The sequence below is a fragment of the Pelodiscus sinensis genome, chromosome 5 (genome assembly GCF_049634645.1).
Source record: "Pelodiscus sinensis isolate JC-2024 chromosome 5, ASM4963464v1, whole genome shotgun sequence".
NCBI classification, from domain to species: domain Eukaryota; kingdom Metazoa; phylum Chordata; order Testudines; family Trionychidae; genus Pelodiscus; species Pelodiscus sinensis.
In genome coordinates, this window is record NC_134715.1 from 101,360,851 (window position 1) to 101,383,683 (window position 22,833).

At 42.4% G+C, this 22,833-nt stretch overlaps 1 protein-coding gene across 8 annotated transcripts in view; it reads right to left on the reverse strand.

The window, feature by feature from the left end:
- Positions 1-15,938: 15,938 nt before the first annotated feature.
- RBPJ (recombination signal binding protein for immunoglobulin kappa J region) overlaps positions 15,939-22,833 on the reverse strand; it is an 86,868-nt gene continuing 79,973 nt past the window's right edge. For all 8 annotated transcript variants that reach the window (XM_006138173.4, XM_014581107.3, XM_006138171.4 and 5 more), the window contains 3 exons: positions 21,397-21,552; positions 20,297-20,400; positions 15,939-20,138 (listed from right to left, as the gene is read on the reverse strand). In XM_006138173.4, the coding sequence (XP_006138235.1) occupies positions 19,823-20,138; positions 20,297-20,400; positions 21,397-21,552 (576 nt within the window). In that variant the 3' untranslated portion in view covers positions 15,939-19,822. The remainder of the gene's footprint in view (positions 20,139-20,296; positions 20,401-21,396; positions 21,553-22,833) is intronic.

The following is a 22,833-nucleotide window of genomic DNA, read 5'->3' on the forward strand; positions in this document are numbered from 1 at the left end:
TCATCAATGATGTAGATATTGGGATAGAGAGTACTCTTATTAAGTTTGCAGATGATACCAAACTGGGTGGGGTTGCAACTTCTTTGGAGGATAGGGACATAATTCAAAATGACCTTAGCAAGTTAGAGAAATGGTCAGAGGTAAACAGGATGAGGTTTAATAAAGAGAAATGCAAAGTGCTCCACTTAGGAAGGAACAATCAGTTCCATACATACAAGATGGGAAGCGACTGTCTAGGAAGGAGCATGGCAGAAAGGGATCTAGGGGTCATAGTGGACCACAAGTTGAATATGAGTCAACAGTGTGATGCTGTTGCAAAAAAAGCAAATATGATTCTAGGTTGTATCAACAGGTGTGTTGTAAGCAAAACTCGTGAAGTCATTCTGCCGCTCTACTCTGCACTAGTTAGGCCTCAGCTGGAGTACTGTGTCCAGTTCTGGGCACCACATTTCAAGAAAGATGTGGAGAAATTGGAAAGGGTACAGAGAAGAGCGACAAGAATGATTAAAGGTCTAGAGAACATGACCTATGAAGCCAGGCTTCATGAACTGGGCTTGTTTAGTTTGGAAAAAAGAAGATTAAGGGGGGACATGATAGCGGTTTTCAAATATCTAAAAGGGTGTCACAAGGAGGAAGGCGAAAATTTGTTCCTCTTGGTTTCTGAGGACAGGACAAGGAGTAATGGGCTTAAAGTGCAGCAGGGGAGGTTTAGATTGGACATTAGGAAAAAATTCCTAACTGTCAGGGTGGTCAAATATTGGAATAAATTGCCAAGGGAGGTGGTGGAATCTCCCTCTCTGGAGATATTTAAGAACAGGTTAGATAGACATCTGTCAGGGATGGTGTAGACGGAGCTTGATCCTGCCTTGAGGGCGGGGGGCTGGACTCGATGACCTCTCGAGGTCCCTTCCAGTCCTATTATTCTATTCTATTCTATTCTATTCTATTCTATTCTATTCATGATAGATAGACTGGCTGATAGGCTCTCATTGGCTGGTGGATGCAGAGGGTGGATTCCACTTGCTTTTATTGCTGGAATTAGCCATTTTGAGCACTTTTGTTCTTATTGGTGAGTTGCCAGGTTGGCTCTGTTCCAGCCTTGCTCCACCCACCCTTACCTGGGGAGCTAGATCTTTTACCATGCTGGTCTGAAGCAAAACTTTATTTAGATCCTAGAAGGGATGATTCCCATGTGACATGACAAAACTGCTGAGAGGGTTTTTGTGTCTTCCATCCAGCATCTGACACCTTATTTGGGGCATTTACATTATACTCTTGCAACCCTGATGGGTTCCAGTGCAATTAGTGAGTTAAAAAGTTCTGAGATCTCTGTAATCCAAAGAACTGCTTTGTGCGCTCCACGTTGTCTGGCAAGGGGATATGTCTTAGCGTAGAGCTCCCTTCACCTCTCCTCCCTCCTACACTGTGGAGTGGAGCAATCGGGGACTCTGGGCAGGCCTGAGAGGACATTGTATAACTGGGACCAGTGATTCCCAACTGAAATCCACACAAGAACAGCTTTGCTGGGAAGTTTACAGGAGAACAATCCCGGCCGGTTAAAGGTTTTAGTAAAGTTGCAGCCTCTATCTTTCAATGCCATTTTACGAGTGACTGTGTAATATGCCTGCAATTACGCTGAATTAATCTTGAATAATTTTGTCTCATCTGTCACCACAGAAAAGAAAATGAAGAACTCCAGTATTTGCTTCCATCTGCTTATTGGCTCAAAAAAGACTGTTTTACTTTAGTGTGAGCCAAAAATTGTTCTTATTTGCTTACATTTGTCCTTGTCCTCAGTGGAGAGGCATATTTGTGTGTGTGCTTTTTCAAGACCTTTCAGCATCTGTGAGATTCTCTCCACCTGTGAGACCCATTATCTCAGATAAAAGTCGGGCAGGTTTTTGAAGAAAGTATCATGTTTGTAATTGATACATTTCTTCATCTGCTCACTTGGAAACACCTGCTTTTGAATACACCTAAGTAGCTTTTTGCCTACCTAATTTGTATATTAGATATTTCATATAAGGCTTAAAGTTTCTTTACTGTGTCTCTTGCTTCCAAATCACTGTATCTAGTTTACAGTAATTTGAGGCATCTCTTATTTGGATTTCTCTCCTTTTTCATACACAATACATTAAATGTTTAATATTACCACATACAACTCAAGGGCCTTGCTGCATAGAAACAGAACTCTAGTTACAACTAGCAGGAACCTATTCTTTTAAATGCCAACTACTATTATCTCATTTTCTCTTTGCTTTATTTATTACATTCCAGCCTCTGCCTTTTTTGGTCAGACTGGTGAGTCTCAACCCTGCCTTACTGCCACATCTAGATTTCCATTTCATCTAAGGTTTATTAGCAAAATGGATACTCTTTTCTGTGTCTCAGAGGGGTAGCTACATTAGTCTGTAACTTTAAAAACTAGTAGTCCTGTGGCACCTTAGAGATTAACAAAAATATATAGTATCATGAGCTTTCATGGGCAAAATCCACTTCTTCAGATGAGCTTGAGTGAAAAAAAAAAGGGACCCAGAATTTATAACAGAAAAAGAAGGGAGAGAAAAAAAAGTACCTGTCAATGGTAGTACCAGTGCTAATGAGGCTAACTGTGTGGGCTGGAAGTGTCCCATACTTGCTTTTGATGTCAATAAGGTGCAGGGGCGGCTCGTGACTATAGGTCGACTTGGCCATCACCTAGGGAACCGTCTTCAACAGGGCGCTCGATGACGTTGTCACGGGGTGCCCGATGATGACATCACTCCATTGACGGCCATGCAGGAAGGGGCGCCCATCGCACGTTCTGCCTGGGGTGCCAGCTGCCATAGCCTCCTGATAAGGTGTTAAATGTAAGGTAGGCTAGTTTTATAATGGGACATCCAGTTAATGTCTTCGTTCAGTCCCAGGGAAAGTATCAAATTTGCATATGTTTTCAAAATGAAACTACTATAAAAGTCAGTTGCTTGCAACAGGAACCCTCGGCTCCAAATTCTGTAATTCTCTGCAGTGAATGGAGGCAGTAAATCTACTTCTGTCATTCTGGATAGAATGTACATTGATTCCCCACTGCAATTACATTTTGGCTACGTCTATGCTACAAGGTTTTTGTGCAAAACCAGCCGTTTTTGTGCAAAAACAGCCGTTTTTGTGCAAAAACCCACAGAGTGTCCACATCTCAAGCATGTTTTTTGCACAAGAAAATCTACAGTCAATCGACAGAACAGTGGGCTTTTTGCGGTGTAGGTATACCTCCTCGTATGAGGCATAACTCCTTTTTGCGCTACAGCTCTTTTGCAAAAAGGCATGTGTTGACGCTCCACAGGAGTTTCTTGTGCAAACAGAGCCTATCCAAAAAAGCACAGGTGCTCTGATGGCCATTCTGTGAATGGCAATCAGAACTTTCTTGTGCAAGTGTGTCCTGTCCATGCAGTGTAGATGCTCTCTTGTGCAAAAGCACATTGCTTTTGTGATGCGCTTTGAGATGTGAAAGCACTTTTGTGCAAGAAGTTTTGCACAAGAATTCTTCCACAAGACTTCTTGCACAAAACCCCTGCAGTGTAGACGTAGCCTTTGAGACTTATCTGTTTTCTGTCCCATTTAATGTTTGCCATCCTCATTTTATATCATTTTAGCTTTTCATCAAATGTTGGGGTACAAGTGCTGTACATAAATCTAAGTATATTATGATATATTATGTTAACCTATCGCCTTTATCAAACAATCTAATAAAAGAGATTAAGTTAGTTTGATAGGATCTCTTTTCCATGAACCCATTTTGATTGGCATTAATTATATTGCCTTCCTTCAATTCTCTGTTGAATCCCATATATAAGTTGCTCCAATAACTAAACAAGGATTTATACCAAAGGGACTATAATTATGCAAGGCACCCCATTTACCCTTTTAAAATACTGGCACAAGATTATCTTTCTTCCAGTCTCCAGAAACTTCTTTGATGTTTCCAGGCCTATTGAAAATCAGCATTAGCTGTCCAGCAAACTCTTTCACCAGCTCTTTTAAAACTCTTGGATGTAAGTTATTTGGATCTATTGATTTAGAAGTGTCCAAATTTAGTAACTGCTGTTTAACATCATTTTTAGATACTAATGAACTGTAAAAAGTGTTATCATAGAATCACAGAATATTAGGACTAGAAGGGACCTTGAGAGGCCATCGAGTCCAGTCCCCTGCCCTCCTGGTACGACTAAATACTGTCTATCAGTGATGGTCTAGACATTTATCTAACCTACTCTTAAATATCTCCAGAGATGGAGATTCCACAACCTCCCTGGGCAATTTATCCAGTGTTTGACTACCCTGACAGTTAGGAACTTTTTCCTAATGTCCAATCTAAACCTCCCTTACTGCAGTTTAAGCCCATTGCTTCTTGTTCTATCCTCAGAGGCCAAGATAAACAAGTTTTCTCCCTGCTCCTTATGACACTTTTAGATACCTGAAAACGGCTATCATGTTCCCCCTCGATCTTCTCTTTTCTAAACTAAACAAACCCAATTTTCAGCCTTCTCTCATAGGTCATGTTCTCTAGACCTTTAATCATTCTCATTGCTCTTCTCTGGACCCTCTCCAATTCCTCATCTTTCTTGAAATGCGGTGCCCAGAATTGGACACAATACTCCAACTGAGGCCTAACCAGTGCAGAGTAGAGCGGAAGAATGACTTCTCGTGTCTTGCTCACAACACACCTCTTAATGCATCCCAGAATCATTTTTGCTTTTTTTGCAACAGCATCACACTGCTGTCTTATATTGAGCTTGTGGTCCACTATAACCCCTAGATCCCTTTCTGCCGTACTCCTTCCCAGACAGTCGCTTCCCATTCTGTATGTGTGAAACTGATTGTTCCTTCCTCAGTGGAGCACTTTACATTTGTCTTTATTAAACTTCAACCTGTTTACCTCAGACCATTTCTCCAATTTGTCCAGATCATTTTGAATAATGACCCTATCCTGCAGATTAGTCGCAACCCCTCCCAGTTTGGTATCATCTGAAAACTTAATAAGCGTACTTTCTATGCCATATCTAAATCGTTGATGAAGATATTGGACAGAGCCGGTCCCAAAACAGACCCCTACGGAACCCCACTTGTTATATATTTCCAGGAGGATTGAGAACCATTAATAACTACTCTCTGAGTATGGTTATCCAGGGAGTTATGCACCCACGTTATAGTAACCCCATCTAAATTGTATTTGCCTAGTTTATTGATAAGAATATCAGGCGAGACCGTATCAAACGCCTTACTAAAGTCTAGGTATACCACATCCACCGCTTCTCCCTTATCCACAAGACTCATTATCCTATCAAAGAAAGCTATCAGAGTGGTTTGACATGATTTGTTTTTTACAAATCTATGCTGGCTGTTCCCTATCACCTTGCCACCTTCCAAGTGTTTATAGATGATTTCCTTAGTTACTTGCTCCATTATCTTCCCTGGCACAGAAGTTAAACTAACTGGTCTGTAGTTTCCTGGGTTGTGCTTATTTCCCTTTTTATAAATGGGCACTATATTTGCCCTTTTCCAGTCTTCTGGAATCTCTCCTGTCTCCCATGTTTTTCCAAAGATGACAGCTAGAGGCTCAGATACCTCCTCTCCCAGGGTACGTCTACACTACAGCGCTAGTTCGAACTAACTTAGTTCGAATTAGTTAATTCGAACTAAGCTAGTTCGAACTAACGCATCTAGAACTAAAAACTAGTTCGAACTAGCGTTTTGCTAGTTCGAACTAGTAAGTCCACATTGAGTGGACTCTGAACAGGGCTTAAGGATGGCCGGAAGCAGTGCCGGCAGGGCATAAAAGGAGGACTTAGAGCATGGAGATGCTGTCTCAGGCTAGCCGAGGGCTGCGCTTAAAGGGTCCCGACCCCCACCCCGGACACACAGTTCTAAGGGGTGCCCCGCTTGCAAAGAAGTTCTGGCTTGGAGTGCCCTGAGTGCCCACACTGGGCACATCACACCACTCGGCCATCAGCCCGGCTGCACTTGCCGCAGGCTGCCATCTGGGGAGAGGGAGTAATTGGGGGCTGCAGGAGAGCTTCCACCCCCAGAAGCCCGCAGAGCCAGCCCAGTCCTCCCCATCGGGGGCTCGTACCCCATTCCTCCCTCACTTCCTTCCACTTACCCTTCCCTAGCCCCCCTTCTTATTGATGTACAAAATAAAGATAACGTTTCTTCCAACATTGACTCTGTCTTTATTGAAAAAAACTGGGGGAGACTGGGAAAAGGAGGTGGGAGAGGGGAAGAGAGAGGCTGGGAGAGGGGAGGGCAACTAACATGATCAGGGGTTGGGAACAGGTCCCAGATGAAGAAAGGCTACAGAGACTGGGACTGTTCAGCTTAGAAAAGAGGAGACAGAGAGGGGACAGGATAGAGGTCTCTAAAAGCAGGGGTTGGGTGGAGAGGGTGCATTCAGAAAAGTTCTTCCTGAGTTCCCATAAAGAAGGACTAGAGGACACCAAAGGAAAGGAATGGGTAGTAGGCTTGAAACTAGTAAGAGAAAGTTGTTCTTCTTGACAAAGGAAATAGTTAACCTGTGGAACTCCTTGCTGCAGGAGGCTGTGAAGACTAGAACTAGAACAGAGTTTAAAGGGAAGTGAGATAAAGTGATGGAGGTTGGGTCCATGGAGTCCTATTAGCCAGAGGGTAGGAGTGGTGTCCCTGCCCAAAGTTTGTGGAAGGCTGGAGAGGGATGGCACGAGACAAATGGCTTGGTCACTGTCTTCGGTCCATCCCCTCCAGGGTCCCTAGGGTTGGCCGCTGTTGGCAGACAGGCTACTGGGCTAGATGGACCTTTGGTCTGACCCAGGACGGCCATTGTAAGCTCAGGGCTCAGTGTCGGGGGTCTCAGTGGACCCCCTTGATTTTCATGCACACCTGGTCCTGGGTGGCCAGGCTGGCAGCTCTCCTGCCCTAGACGGCCACTTTCCTGTGCCTAGTGCGGAGATCGTGGACAAGGTCCACGATGTCCGCACTAGCCCAGGAAGGTGCCCGCCTCATGCGGTCCAGGGCAAGCTCCCGGGAGCCGCCAGCCTGGTCCCGGCAAGAGGGGGTGGGCTGGGGGGCATCGGGTGGGTGGCTCTGTGCCGTGCCAGGTGCAGGGTCTGCTAGCTGGGTGCTGGCAGGCTTGCACCTGGCACGGGCACCGTAGCCAGCCCGTGCCCCTTTAAGGGGTCCGGGGCCGGGAGGGGGGCATAGAGTTTCCCTGGTGTTGGCCAGAGTGGCCACCAGGGAAACCTGGGGAGGGCTAGCCTCCCACTAGTTCGAACTAAAGGGCTACACAGCCCTTAGTTCGAACTAGCTAGTTCGAACTAGGCGTTAGTCCTCGTAAAATGAGGTTTACCTAGTTCGAACTAAGCGCTCCGCTAGTTCGATTCAAATTCGAACTAGCGGAGCGCTAGTGTAGCACCTATTAAAGATAGTTCGAACTAACGTCTGTTAGTTCGAACTAACTTTGTAGTGTAGACATACCCCCAGCTCCTTGAGTACTCTTATCATAGGTTATGACTGCATCATTGTTAGGATTATTTTTTATACTAATACTTAAATTCCTTCTTATTGTCCTCAACTCTACTGGCCATAGCTTTTTTTCCTTGTGTCCTTTTGCTTTCTTCATCAGTTTTCTACAATTTCAATCAATATTAATTACTATCACCTTTCCCTTTTTAATTTTTTTATAATTGCCTTTACTTCCCAAGTCAATTTTTACATCAATATAGCCTTTCTTCTTCCTTGATAGGGGCTTTTTGGATATCTACTAAACTGTTCTTAAACATTTCCTAATTATCATTCAAATTTTTCTGACTAAAATCTTCCTTCTACATGATTTGGCACACATTTTCGCCCCAGATTTATGAAACTGGCCCTTTCAAAAAACATTGAGGAATATATATTACTTGTTCCAATTTTATTTTGTTTGCAGGTGAGAAGACAACAGAACCGTCCTTTCAGACGCACTCCACCTCGATGCGGGCTCTGTTGAGGCAGGCACTGAAAATGTCTTTCGTGCGATCCAGCTGTCCAATGTAGGGGTGCATTAGCCAGGGCTTGAGTGGGTATGCTGTGCCCCTCAATATGCACACTGGCATAGTCTGGCTGCCCACAGGAAACTCCCAGTGAAGGGAAAAGGTGCCTGCCTCTAGCTGGGTGCACAGGCTGGAGTTGTGGTAAACTCGAGCATCGTGAAGTTTGCCAGACCACCTTGCTTAAATGTTCATGAAGTGGCTCCAGTGGTCCACCAGGACCTGCAGGACTACAGAGAAGTAGCCCTTGTGGTTCACAAAGTGGGCCGCGCCATGGTCCGGGGACCGGATGGGAATCGATGGCTCCCGCATAGTTGGGGAACCCCAGGACAGCAAAGCCACCCATGGTGGCATCCAGGTCCTGCAGCTGGATGACTCTGTGCAGCAGCAGGGAGTTGATGGCCCAGATGACCTGTAGAAGGAGAGAAAGAAGCATACAAAACAGAGAATGAGAGAGAGGTTGTGTGCTCCCAGTGGAACATGGCTGCCCCCCCCTTCCTAGACCTCCCACCTCACAGAAGCCCCCCCCCCCAAGCCTGTGGCCGTCCCCTCCCTTCCCTTCCAGACCAGGCCAGTGTGAAGGTGAGAAGGCACCAGCCCACAGGGCCAGGGCCTTCCCCACACCCCCACCCTACCATGTACAGTGCCCAGCCCCCTGTCCTGAGGGTCCACCTTATGCAACAACCTCCCTTCCCCGGTGCAGGGGCTGCATCCAATGATGTCCTTACCTGCATGTGGGCAGTCCTGATGGTGGACCTTCCTACTCCAAACTGGTATGCCACCGAGCAGTAGCTGTCTGGGGTGACCAGCTTCCAGAGCACGATGGTGACCTGCTTCTAGAGTAGGATAGTGGGCCGCGGGTGGGTGTCATGCCACTGGAGGGTGGATGCTAGCCAGTCACAGAACTCCTGGAAGGTGGCCTTCCACATGCAGAAGTTCTACACCCATTGCTGGTCATCTCACCACTCCAAGACCAGCTGGTCCCACCAGTCTGAGCTGGTCTCCAGCCTCCATGGTATTGTGGGCTGCGGCAGCCAGAGTGGAGCACCTGCAGCCACGCAGAGGCTGATGAGGAAGACCTTGGGGTCCAGTTCCATCCAGAAGAGGACCACTGCTTGAAGAAGGTGCTGCAGGGAGAGCAGCATGACCCTGCAGGTCCGTCATATGCCCGGGGCAGCTCCAGCTTCATGGCACAGGGCACAGTAGGCAAAAGCTGTGTCATCCCCAAAAAACACAGAGCAGACAGCAGGCATTGCTGAAGCTTTGCTTTGCCAAAAAGGCTAGCAAGCAGGCAGCAGACACAGAGAAGCAGCTGTCCAGGGAGGATCCCCTTAAGCACGCGTCTCTGGAGGGCTCTGGCAACAGCACTCAGGGAACCGGTGACCTCTAGCCTGGCTAGAACTGGTTCTGGGTGGCTTTTATACACTCTTTTGTGCAAAAGTGCATCACAAAAGCGATGCACTTTGAGGTGTGGACGTGTTTTTGCAGAGGACGTTTTTGCACAAAAACTTTTGCACAAAAGGCTTCTTCTGCAAAAACCTCGTGGTTTAGACGAAGCCAGGTTTACCTAGAGCAGAAAAAGCCCTCCCTTCTGCCATTTTACTTTTGATTTCCTTGCGCAAAAGCACATTTGAGGTATGGATGCGCCATTGTTTTTTGCGCAAAAACAGCTGTTTTTGTGCAAAAACCTTGCAGTGTAAACGCAGCCTTCATGAGCCAGGAAAGCAAGAGATGGGCTGGGTCGTCCAGGATCACTTTTGGCATTTCAATATTCCCTATGGCAATTTGCTATTCAGGAAAGTCCCTGCTTGTTGCTTTCTGAAAAATCCTGTATTCTTAAATATGGTGGCATAAAACATCATCCCCAAGCAGCCAACACTGATGTCCACCAACCCACTCTGTGGCAAGATAATCTAGTGCCAAAATAGGGATGTATGTATCATCTATTGTCCCACTGCTATTTGGAAATCCCATTGCTATGAATCCATCCACTAAGTCCAGCACGCTGTTGAAAGCCACAGTCCTGCCTAGCAGGATTAATGATCCTGCACTTGCATGACAACAGCCCCCACAGTGAATTTTCCAATTCCTGAATGATTTCCCACTAAGTTTCCACAGTGTGATCACCAATATTCCCTTTAATTTTTACCATGTGTGCATAATAAATTTTATGTGCACCAAATTGCATACATATGTGCACCACCAATAGAAACACGTGATGCTGACTATGGGCAGCCTGCTAAGCTGCGGGGTTGCACCTTAATCTCTCCTGGGTGACCACTTAAGTGTCCATCTTACAGGGAACATTGGTGATCACCATTTGCTTCTCCACACCATTTGCTACTGTTGTACCCTCACCCCTCCTACAACCTACCTCCCACCCAGATCCTGCACCCCCATCCCTATCCCATTCACTGGCAGTCCTGTCCTGCACACTTAACCCCTCACTTTTGGCCCAATCCCAGAAGCCAGGGGGCCTACAAAATCCATTAACCCTGGAACCCCAGAAGAGGCCCTAAGGCTTTAAATCTCAGCCCTGTCTGCCGCTCTCCCCACCATGGGACTGGAGCACCAGGGGAGGGAGGTGTTTCAGTTAGGGGCCACATCAGTGAGGTTGGAGACTTTTAGAGGGTTTGGGGTTGTGGTTTTTTTTTTTGCTTCTCATTTGCGTGGTCCCTGACTAATTTTTCTGTGCGTCAGTGGCCCCCAACCCAAAAAAGGTTCCTCACTCCTGCCATAAATAAAGACCAGGTTGAAATTTTTAGTGTTGGACATATTTTACTTAATTTAAAAATGAAGCCTGGCCAACAAGCCTCCAACTGGCCACAGCATCATAACACGCCTGCACCCTCCCTCTCCCAGACTCCAACCCTCAGCCCATCATATACCTGAGCCCCCTGCCGAGTCCCTCATACTGCCACCAGACTACTGCACCCCCACCATTTGCCATAACGCTCCTGCACTCCCCACATCCGAAGCCCCTGCCCATAGCCCATCATACCCCCACATCCCCAGTCTTTTGCCACTTTGTCGAGGGGGCTCATCCCCTCCTCGGCTACACCACAAAGTCAATGCCCCTTTCCCGGGGGTAAATATGGGTCTAGCAGCCTAGTACCCAAAGTCAATGCCCCTCTACCAGGGCAAATACAGCTCTAGCAGCCTAGTCCAGAAGTCAATGCCCCTCTACCAGGGTCAATAGGGCTCTAGCAACCTGGTCCAGAAGTCAATGCCCCTCTACCAGGGTAAATATGGCCTTTGATGCCTAGCTGTCCAGAGAAGCCTCTCCTGGCCAGGGGTGATTGTCCAGGGAAGGGAAATGGGTCGTAGGGGGTCCCAGCCCAGGGCCCTTTAGGCAGAGACTATTGCTCCTGCCTGCTCGGCAGGGGATCCGGCTGCTACACACCGAGCCGCTCTCCCAGTCCCCTGCCCTGGGCTGCTTCCGACCATGCCCTGGCTCCCCTGTGGTCTATTTGCCCCAGTCAGTACTTGCTGGGGCTGCTGTCGGGGTTGCGGGTGCTCCTGCCTCCCCGGGATTGGTGGCTGCTGGCTCGGCTCCAGGGTCAGGCACAGGCAGCCACTCTGGTCTGAGCTGCTGCAGGAACATGAGCACGGCCGGGCTCCTCCTTCCCCTTGCGGCCTCCCTCGCTGCAGGGCTCTCTGCTTTTATACCCTGGCTCTGCTGGGAGCATGCCTTGCAGGGCTGGAGGGGCGGGGCCTTCTCAGCCAGCTGGGCCTGGGCTACTCCCTGCCTTTCAGTGCGAGGCCTGTCCACCCTGTGTCACACTCCTGCTCTCCCACACCCTCCAACCTTGTGCTCTGAGACCATCATACACCTGAACCCCCTGCCCTAAGCCTCTCATACACCCCAACTCAGACTCCTGCACCCCCACATTCTCAGCCCTCTGCCATAAGATTGTCAGAAGACAAAGCTAGATTTGAGCAGTTATGATACAAACTTCAAAGAAATGTGAGAAAAGATGCAACAGCAGAAATCCCATTAAATAAAATCTGTGAGTACGTTTCATTTATGCTATATTATGTCAATTACCAATAATATATTGTACAGGTGGCCCGTCTTGCGACGCGATTGGTTTCTGGGGAAGCGTTGCAAGTCGAGGGTGTCAAAACTCGAACCCTCATTTACAATTGGCGCCTTGTACTGTTGTAAGTGTGGGCCAAGGACGTAAGTCAGGGGTTATTGGCCCCTTCCTCACTTACAAAAATGGTTGTAAGTGTGGGGGGTTGTATCTCCAGCAGGTGGAAGTTGGGCATTTCCTGTATATTTTCAGTCATGCCAATGGGCATTCTTATACAGCTCTTTGTTGACCACTTGTTCTGAATTTTGATGTAATTTGGCTCTTTGGTTTGAAAAGGTTGCCAACGCCTGCTGTAAAAAGTCATGGCAAGAGACACACTAACGGATCAGAAATTAGCTAAGAAACAGAAAACACTAGTAATAATTGATCAATATTCATCATGGCAAAATCTTAGCAGCTGGGGAGTCATGGTCTCAAATTGGTAAGCAGATGTTTGATTATTTAGAAAAGTGTTTGGGTAATGGGGTAATAAGACTTGTTAATGACACAAAAATATTTAGGTTGGTCTAGACCAGACACAATGAGAGGAACTCAAGAGGATCTAAGTGAGAAGAATGGAACATGATAACAGAAGAAATGCAATTATTTATAATAGCAAAGGAACACACATGGAAAGAAATGATTTGAACGTCTCAAACAGGCAGCCTCCGATTTCCGAGGCTGCCTGTGATCGGCTCTGGGGATAGTGTCGCAAGTCAGGGACGACGTAACTCAAACCCGCATTTACGACAGGCATCGTACGCTATCACAAATGCGGAGCCAAGGACGTAAATCGGAGGATTTCGGCTCCTTCCACACTTACGGAAAAGGTCTGAAATGCAGTGGTCATAAATCGGGTCGTCGTAAAGCAGGAGCCTCCTGTACCTCACTGAGTTCTAAACTAAGTGTATTTTAGGAAAAAGACCTAGCAATCAACAGGATGATCAATGAAGACCTGCATTCAATGTGCAGTTGCAGTCAAAAAATGCAAATAAAATATTAGGCTGAAGTAGGAATTGGATGGAGAATATAGAAAATATAGTCTCACACTATAAATCAGTGGTTCATGCTTGTTTAGAATACTGTATTTAGTACTGGTCATCACATCTCAAAAACAATACTGTAGAATCAGAAGGGGTTCAGAGTCAAGTGACAAGAATGATAAGGGACATGGAAAAAATTATATAAAAACCTGAAAATATTTGAACTGTTTTACCTTAGAGGGGACACAAATGAGGGGGGGGCGGGGAGATCAGGATAAAGGCACAATATAATAGTATAGAGAAGGAAGGCTAAAAACATCTATTCACCTCCTCATGCTAGAGCAAGGGGACACTGTTTCTGAAAGGTAAATTCAACACTGATCAAATGTTTCCTTTTTCCAGACAGCGCACAATTAGCCCGTGAAACTTTTTGCTATTGGATGTCATTGAGACCAAGAAATTTGTAGGATTAGAAAAGTTGTAGAATCTCATACAAATAACATAAATAACCAAATTTAGAAAAGTAAATATTAAAAAAAAATGTTGGAAAGGAATCATAATTCTTCATGCTTACTCAAACAGGTAATTTGTGGGGGTTAGGAATCAACAGTCTCTGGGGGCATGTTATCCTAAAACTATCTATTCTTGATTTAGGGCTGGGTAGGCAGGCAGAGCTTCAGTCTCAGTGTGTGGATGAGACAATGGTGTAGAGAGGAGGGGTTTACATTTATTAGGAACTGGGGAAACTTTTGGATGGGAGAGCCTATACAGAAAGGATGGGCTCCACTTAAACCGAAATGGAACCAGACTGCTGGCACTTAACATTAAAAAGTTTGTACAGCAGTTTTTAAACTAAGGCTGGGGGAAAGCTGACGGATGCGGAGGAGCACATGGATCAGACAGAAACATCTCTTACAGGAAGGTACATTAATAGAGATGCTCTAAGTTCTAGTGAGGAGGAGAGGATAGAAGTATGGGTCGGATTAGATGAGACACAATCAAATGAAAAAGAGTCTAACACACCAGGAAATGACAGATAGATAAATAGTGACAAAATATTAAAGAGCTTATACACAAATGCTAAAAAAATGGATGAACTAGCGAGCCTAGTTTTAAAGGAGGCTATTGATATAATAGGCATCATGAAAACTTGGAGGAATGAGGACAATCAATGGGACACAGTCATACCAGTGTACAAAAATATATCGGAAGGATAGAACAGGTTGTGCTGACGGAGGAGTGGCACTATATGTGGAATCAAATGAAGTAAAAATCTTAACTGAGCCTATAAGTTCCATAGAATCTCTATGGATAATAATTCCATGCGAGGCGGTAAAATTTGCAGATGATACCAAACTGCTCGAGATAGTTAAGAGCAAAGCAGGCTGTGATGAGCTTCAAAAAGATCTCACCAAACTAAGTGATGGGACAACAAAATGGCAAATGAAATTTAATATTAATAAATGTAAAGTAATGCACACTGGAAAAAATAACCCAACTATACATACAATATGATGGGGACTAATTTAGCTACAACTACTCGAGAGAGAGATCTTGGAGTCATCGTGGATAGTTCTCTGAAAACATCCTCTCAGTGTACAGCAGCAGTCAAAAAAACAAATAGAATGTTAGGAATAATTAAAACAGGGATAGAGAATAAGACAGAGAATATCTTATTGCCTCTATATAAAACCATGATATGCCCACATCTTGAATACTGTGTATAGATGTGGTCACCTCATCTCAAAAAAGATATATTGACATTAGAAAAGGTTCAGAGAAGGGCAACAAAAAATATTAGGGGTTTGGAACGAGTCCCATATGAAGAGAGAACACTGTGATGCGATTATGCAAATGAAGTGTGGGATATTTAAATCCCCACTTCATTTGCTCTTTCCATCTACCTAATTTACATCCCTCTTTTGAAAGAGGGATGTAGTTTAGACATGCCCTTAAATGCAATGTCTGCTGCTTCTGTCATTCCTAACCATTTCCCTGTACATTTGCCACATGCATTCCCCATCTCCTTTCAAGAGTTTTGTGTCTATGTATATAAAGGAATTAAGCCTGTGTAATTGCAGCACAAATAGGAGATAACCTCAATAAATCTGTGGCATCTGGATTTGCTGGTTTCATGTTCTTCCCTGAAACCAAAGCACAAACTGGGTGATATATTCAAGCATAAAAACTGAGCCTAATAACCAACATCTGAAAAATGCTCACCCAGAAAGAATGCAACTACTGAATAGGATGAAAAATAAAACAAGTTAAGTAACTGCAGTAGTAAGGCTGTTACATTTAAGCAATTAAACAGTTATTTTTTTTTCTTATTTAATAAATAATATAAAAAAGAACTTTTTTTTACATTACTGGAAAAACAAATTGCTTTTCTAAAATTCAGCACTTATACAAGCGGTGGAGGAAACGGGTTTAGATTTGAAACCACTTTTGAATGTAGACATTCCATATTCAGTTTAAGTGTAGGCCAGTGTGGCTGCCCTCAGAACTAGGGATGAATTTTCCTCTCCTGGGCTTGGTCTTCTGCTGCTATGGTTCCACAGATGACCTCACTGTTCATAAGCAAAAAAAGAAAGACCCCTCCCCCCCCGCCCAAAAGCCCAAACTTGATTTCTTGTTTAACACTGCAGGTCAGAAAAAATGTGATAAATTTAAATAATTGAGATCAAATTATATTACTCCCTAGATGGTATAACCGTACACCTGTTAAAGCAAGTTTGTCATAGGAGCAGTAACATGACATTTCATCTTGTTTGAAATGTTATAGAAAGAAATTGAGACAAAATATTTAAGGGCTTACACACACTGGACAAAACACGTGCACGTGGTTTACATTTCACTTTTATTTATTCCTTGAAACCGCCTGTATTGCAGATTTTTTTGATGAAATATGGAACCGAGCAATTCAAATTTTCTACAAAACTGTGGTAAAATCTTGCTCATTTTTCTACCTTATTGCTAAGAAATTTTACAGGTGCACAGTTTGTAAAATATAACCCTTAAAGGACTGAATGCATATACTTGCTGCAAGGTTCAAGAAACAAACTAAAACTAAGCATAGCACCTACATCTGGACAAATGCAGTACTGACTGTAGGCAAATGTTTACAAACTTGGAACTATTCATTATGTAATTTTATGAAGGAGAAACAGTTCAGTCCTAAAAGGGTTAAGTAGTAACCCTAACATATTACTGTTTCTAACAAAGCTGCCACTCAACCCCACAGTACAGTGCTTGAAAACAAAGTCAAACGTCTGGCACAGGAACATACACACATTTTTTCAGTACTCTTCATAAACACAGCTGCTTTTGAAAGTAAATGTAAATAAAATGGTTAATAATTAAGAGTATTTTGTTTCAAAATTGACACCTCTACAGTTATTTGGTTTAAAGTGGGTAACTTCCTTGTTTCACTTGTGTCAGATTTGTATTAAAATATTGTAGGGATGGGGTATATACGGTTTTATTTATTTAGGTTCATGACTTTCAGGTGGCCAGTATGATATCTTGTAAAACTGCGTAATGAAGACAGAAGTGAAATAGTGTATCGCAGAATTAAGAAAAAGACAGATGCGAGGAGCCCTCAGACAAAATAATTAGGAAAATGTCAGCAGCAGGTTATATTACACTAGTGTTGAATTCTGAAGTGCAGTTCTAAACAAAAACAACATAGGTAGCTTTGAGCATTTAACTTGCTTCCTCATCCTATTAGTTGGAACTATAAAAACATTTGAACAGACTCAACTTCTATGTATACTTTTAGAAATAATAAGAATAAGACAATACTTAACAGCTATAATAGAAGAGTTCTGTAGTTTCATATTGAAACATTCTATAAGTAGTTTAATAGAAATGTTTAGCATTCTTGGGATATTGTTAGTATCATGAAAGTTGATCAACAGCTCTTGACGCCATAAAAAGTAACAAAGCTGCTCACAGGAGAGTTCAAGAAAATAAGTTATTTGAACTTAAATTACAACTGAGCATCTTTCTTAGTGACAGTGTGGATCTGGAAGACAATTCCTGTGTTACTAATTATCCATTAAAGACAATGGAGCCACAAGTCCAGGAAAAGGCCAACAATAAGAACTCTGAAAACTGTACATGAGCAAATATTGCTGAAATGGAATTTAATATGCTTTTTCATCCACTAGCCTGTGGTATGTAGAGTGGCAGAAATTAAATATCCAGGAATTTTGTGTATAGTCCATTGGAAAAACTTATTGCAAGGAAAGAAACTGAATACAAAAGTCTATTGCATTTACATGTAAAAAGATTTTAAAATAATGTATATAAAAGCAGGTGCCTCTTATGTTTTGAAAAGCTATTTAAAATATTCCTTGAAAGTTAAAAAGCTTGTTATGGTTTTACCTGCAATGTAGGTAATGGTTTGTTCTTTACTATTATTGTAAAACCTTTGCTAACCACTTTCTTTAATCCTCAAGCTAGTAAGGGAAGAAAACCTGAGGCCCATAAGTTAAACAGTACTGTATAAAACATACTTCTAGCAAAAACATTGTGAAATGATTTCTGTCAACACAACTGAGAAAAATTTAAATAGCACACAGACAAGTAAACAGATTTGCAAATAAATGCCAGTAAACAGCTTCAAACAGAGATAAGGCCACAATGAAGTCTGCCCTTGGTCACTGAAACAGAGATGAGGCAGTATTTGTAACAATGTTGAAAGGAAGGATGCATATAAAAGAGCAATTAGGAAGGCTTGTGGTAGAATACAAGCACATTTTAAAAGGACAGTGGTACGGATTTAACAGCTAAATGAATCTGTTTTGCATTGGATTTCTTCCTTTAACCACATTGTCTTCAGTCTTCAATGAATGCAAGAACAGCATGTTCAAAGGAGCAGCTGAGACAAACACACAGAGCATAGTGTCAGAGAAGACAGACATTAAAGAGAAGCAATGCTTTAAAATGGGGCTGGTGCTGAAATTGAATACTCCTAAAATGGCCAGTGGAAACCTTTTAAAATAGCCAATGGGTAAGCCTGAAGGCCATGCTTTGTAGTAAGCCAGAGGTAAACATGCATACAGTAGTTGTGACTTGTTTCATGGGATGGTTAAGGTTTAACAATTCATAGAATTTATATTCCTGTCCTTGAAGGGAAAGGTTACACTACAGCCAAAAAAGTCTATGCCTGGTTCTGGGATTGCAAATAAGCCACTAGAATATATTTTCAAATACAGCTGAAGTGATCAATTACATAAAGGGATAAAAAAAGTAAGTTCAGAATCAAAGTAATAAAAATCAATACAGTTAAACTGAGCATTAAATTTATGGTGGAGAGAAGGCTTGAACATTGCACTATTTTTTTGCAGGGAAAGAGAAAACCCCCTGGGAAAGAGAAAACCCCCTGGAAATGGAGACAGGAGTTGACTTCACTATACTGCTTTTGTAATCTTGTAATTGTCTATTTCTAAGTACTAAAATTTATTTCTATCTATTATGGAATGATCACTTCACAATGAAAGCACGTCTCAACACAAGGATTTCACCAACATTTGGCCTAACGTACTGAACAGCAGGTAGAAAAACCATGCTTTTTGCAATTTCTCTCCTTGTTTAAGGATGAAGGGCATCACCTACCAATCCCATTTGTAGCAAATACTTCTCAGGATACTTTTGTCACATGCCAACAAGACAGAAGACATGCTGCCAAATTAAGTCACTGGGAACATCCCACTTGTGAAATAAAATGTTTAACTTACACATCATACAAATTATGTACAAGATTAGAAAAAACCTGAATGGATCCTCAAACACTTTATGATGCATTTCTGACTTTAAGGAGGGAACGGGGCAAAAGTCACCTTTCAAAACATCAATGTATTCTTGCGACATGACCAATCATAAACATGACTGCTGGAGATGTCACATATTTTGAACTCGTAATGTTAGACCCTCATGAATTATCACTATAAATACATATTTTTTAAAAAGGAAAACATAGAAATAACTATTAACAATGACTGAAAACAGAGCATTAACGTTAACATACATTGCATGTATTGCAGGCAAGGCAGAGGCATTTTATTTTAAAGCTTTCGCACAGACTTCATATAATCTTAAAAAAAATATGCTGGCCTTTACAAGGTTCTACTTGCTGAAATAAAAACAATTTCAGTTCATAAAAAGTCACAAGACTTCAGTTTAAAAAAAGGAACAGTTCCAGCCACAGACCAAAAATATATATATATATATTTTAAAACTGGAAGAGTATGGTAATTAGATTATACAAGCATGGTCAGGCTTGGAACCTGAATATACTTCAGAGCAAAAGCTCAGAGGAAAAAAAATATAAACTATTTGGTAACAAAAGTGTACTATATGTTGTGATACAAAAAAGGTATGGTGAAAATGTACCTTTTATACTAAAGCTTATACAAGTTCCTTGGTCCGTAAAAACTATGTCATGTTCACGTTTTCTAGTTTGCTTAACTTGTATTCCAGCCACATTTCAATTTCTTGCCCGTTTAAAAAAAAAATGCTGAAAAATAGATTTTAATAAAGTTTTTACATTTCGGATTTTTTTTTATTGTGGCTTCTTTTTTTAAGATCAGCACTTGCAGGTAACAAGGTTCAAATAATGTCACTTAGAATGGAAAGGTGTTTTCCCATGAAACCACAAAATTGTTCAGTTTTCTTGTCTGTAGCACTTGAAAGTCTGTTGAAGTCCAAGCAAACACTGTAGTTAGGAAACTACTGTTGCTGTAGATGATGTGACATTGGTTGGATTTGTGCTGACATTTGTGTAACTTCCCTCGCTGTTTGTATTTGTTTCACTGGAAGCCATGAGACTTGAGTTGGCTCTGAGAATTGCTCCAGCAGCACTGCAATGTGGTCGTGGGCCTGGCTCCGGTGTATATGTAAAAGTAAGGCTAGTGGAGTAGATTATGCCATCGTTACGGACCAAAGTTACTGGAACCTGGACTGGCTGACGGACCCACCTCCAGCCCTCTCGGAATGCAGAAATGTCTGGAACAACACACAGCATACTTTCTGCACATCTGATAAGATAAAGGACAACATGTTAGCGGCAAGCAGGTATTCAGTAAAACAGATAGTACCTCAGAAAATAAGGAGGTATGTATCTTAACCAGCAAAAATTAAAATACACTCGCCAAAACTTCAACATCAACTACCAAGAAAAGAAATAATACTGCACCTGTACATGGTTTCAGCCTCCACGTCCCCAAACCAGACACGCAAGTTAGGAGTGAAATTCTGACCTGTAAGTTCCAGCATTGCTACATCTCCACCGCCATTTAACTAAACAGAGAGAAAAAAGACATATAAACCATTCCATAACATTGATTGATTACATTTTTCCAATTGATAAAACTGGCAAATAAATTCAACTCAATTAAATGAAATAGTTGACAGGTAGCCTCAAATGGTTTGATATCCTAAAGTAAATGGCAATGCTTGAAGGAACACCATTTAAATCACAAAACATAAATAGCAAGAATGGATCTATGAGTAGAAAACCTGCACTGTCTTACTCACTGGCTAGTTCGTCAAAGTCCAGGCAGGAAGAACTTGTCTAGCCAGCATTTTGAGTCCTCTTTCAAACAGAACAAGGGTTAAACAAAGAAGGGTTCAGTTGTAGTGTGTTAATTGGCAATTAGTTACTGATATGGAATAGAATACAAATTTCTAAAATAAAAATTAATACCACAGATGATCTATTACAGAGGGCAATTTTAAGAAGTTCAACAATTGTTAAGAAATACACCAAGTCCATGTTTTCTATATCGAGCATATAGTCTTGTCCTGCAGAACCGAGTTGAAAAAACATAGCTAAAATCCTCTGGACATATAAATAGTATTTTTACTTTGCAAAACACTCTCTTGTAGATGCAGATTTATAAGGTAGCACTAGTTCAGAATTGTTCTGCATAAGAAAGTTTGTAAGAAGCTTTCTAAATAGGGTAAGGCAGTCTAGTGGCTAGAAAAGGAGAGATTGGGAATCAGAACTCAACTCTGCCATTGACTCCTGAAAGATCTTGTGCAAATTATTCAAGTTCTCTGAGGGTATGTCTACACTAGCCCCCTGGAATGAGGTTTAACAGCTAATTCGAATTAAGGGCTTTACTTCAAACTCCCATTTTACTGCCGCGTGTAGATGCAGGCAGTTATTCCGGGCTAGTCAATTTCCAAAATGGTGACCACCTGGGAACATGCAAATGAAGCGCGGGATATTTAAGCCCTATAGTAAGTGCAAATTGTATTAAAAAGAACAGAAAAAGTAAACAACTGACTTACTTGAAGACTTTCTACAACAGGCACAGGTGTTACTGGAGCATGGACTGGTCCCATCCCCTCATAAAATGTATATTCTGCCTTATCTGTACTAATGATTGTCCAAGAAGCTCCATCATTAATCATCTCTTTATTTGGTTCTTTTGGGCATGGAGTGGCCTTTAAGAAAGAATGGTTAGAAGTCTGGTCTGTATATTGGTTTGAAATTCACACCAGAATAATTAGTAATCTGAATTGGTAGGAGGAAGGTGGTCACAACTTCTCATTTCAAAGTTATGCATTAGTTTCCCTGAAACTCTTCCTAAAACAGAATACATTTAAAGAAAACCCCTGGTACAAAGATAACACATCCCCCTCTGTTAAAATTGTCATCAAGAGTCTCACAACACATACAAGACACAAAGGAGCAATACAAATATTCACATTAGAAGATGAATTCTAAACTTGGGAAATGTGAACAGGTCCAGGGGGAACAGCCTTCACTTTTTCATGACTGAATAGGAGGGGAAATCTTGATTTGTTTCTGTTATAACACAGGGTCATGGCATGGTATGCAAGATAAGGACACTGCACTATAACAAGTCCAATTAATTAATGAAATACAGAGCTGAAAAATGCCATTTAATATGCTGATGTGGTTCTGTGTTCATTCTTCGTTAGTTTTGGGGGGTAGAGTGGGAAGTGGCTGCATTGCAGTGTCCATGTTCAGTGTCAGACATTCAAAAGATGTGACAAAATATTATTTATCTGTTAATTTACTTTATTTGATCCACTTTAGATCCTTGTGTTTTCCTCCTAACCAACAGTTGGAGAGAACACACAAAAACGTTTGATAACACAACCATGACACACAAAGGTTTGGCAGTTTCTTCACCTTCTGCTGAATTCATTGAAAGCAATACCAAACAAAAAAGTAGGCTGGCACTATTCAATAACCATTAACAAATAAGTTCAGTAAGTAGAAGAAATCTTAACAAGAAAGTAATGAGGTAGATGGCCAGGGAAGGGACTTGGGGGCTAGATTCATCAAGAAGATTCCAAAAAGAAACATTTCCCCTTTTCTTTCATTTTCTGCACCTGTTCAGGTGCTTGGAACTTTCCAAAACAATTCATTAAGCTACTATGGCTTGCCACAACCCTCTACCATGGCCAAAAATGCAATTTTATTTTCCAATGTTTTCACAAAAATGTGGGCAGAAGCCCTGAGGCAGCCTTGCATATCTCTATTGTAGAGGTTTCCCCCCTTTGCCCATGACGATCTTACTGATTAGTAGGAAAGTAAAATCTAGTTAATCAGTTAAACTGGTTGGTTAAACCTTAGTTAAACCGATTAACTCATTAAACAGGATTCTGCTCCTGCTCCCACCCCATGCCCTAAAAGCAGGGGGGCCAGCAGCAGAAACCCCCAAAGCATTTGGGGTGGAAGAGGCAGGCAGTAGG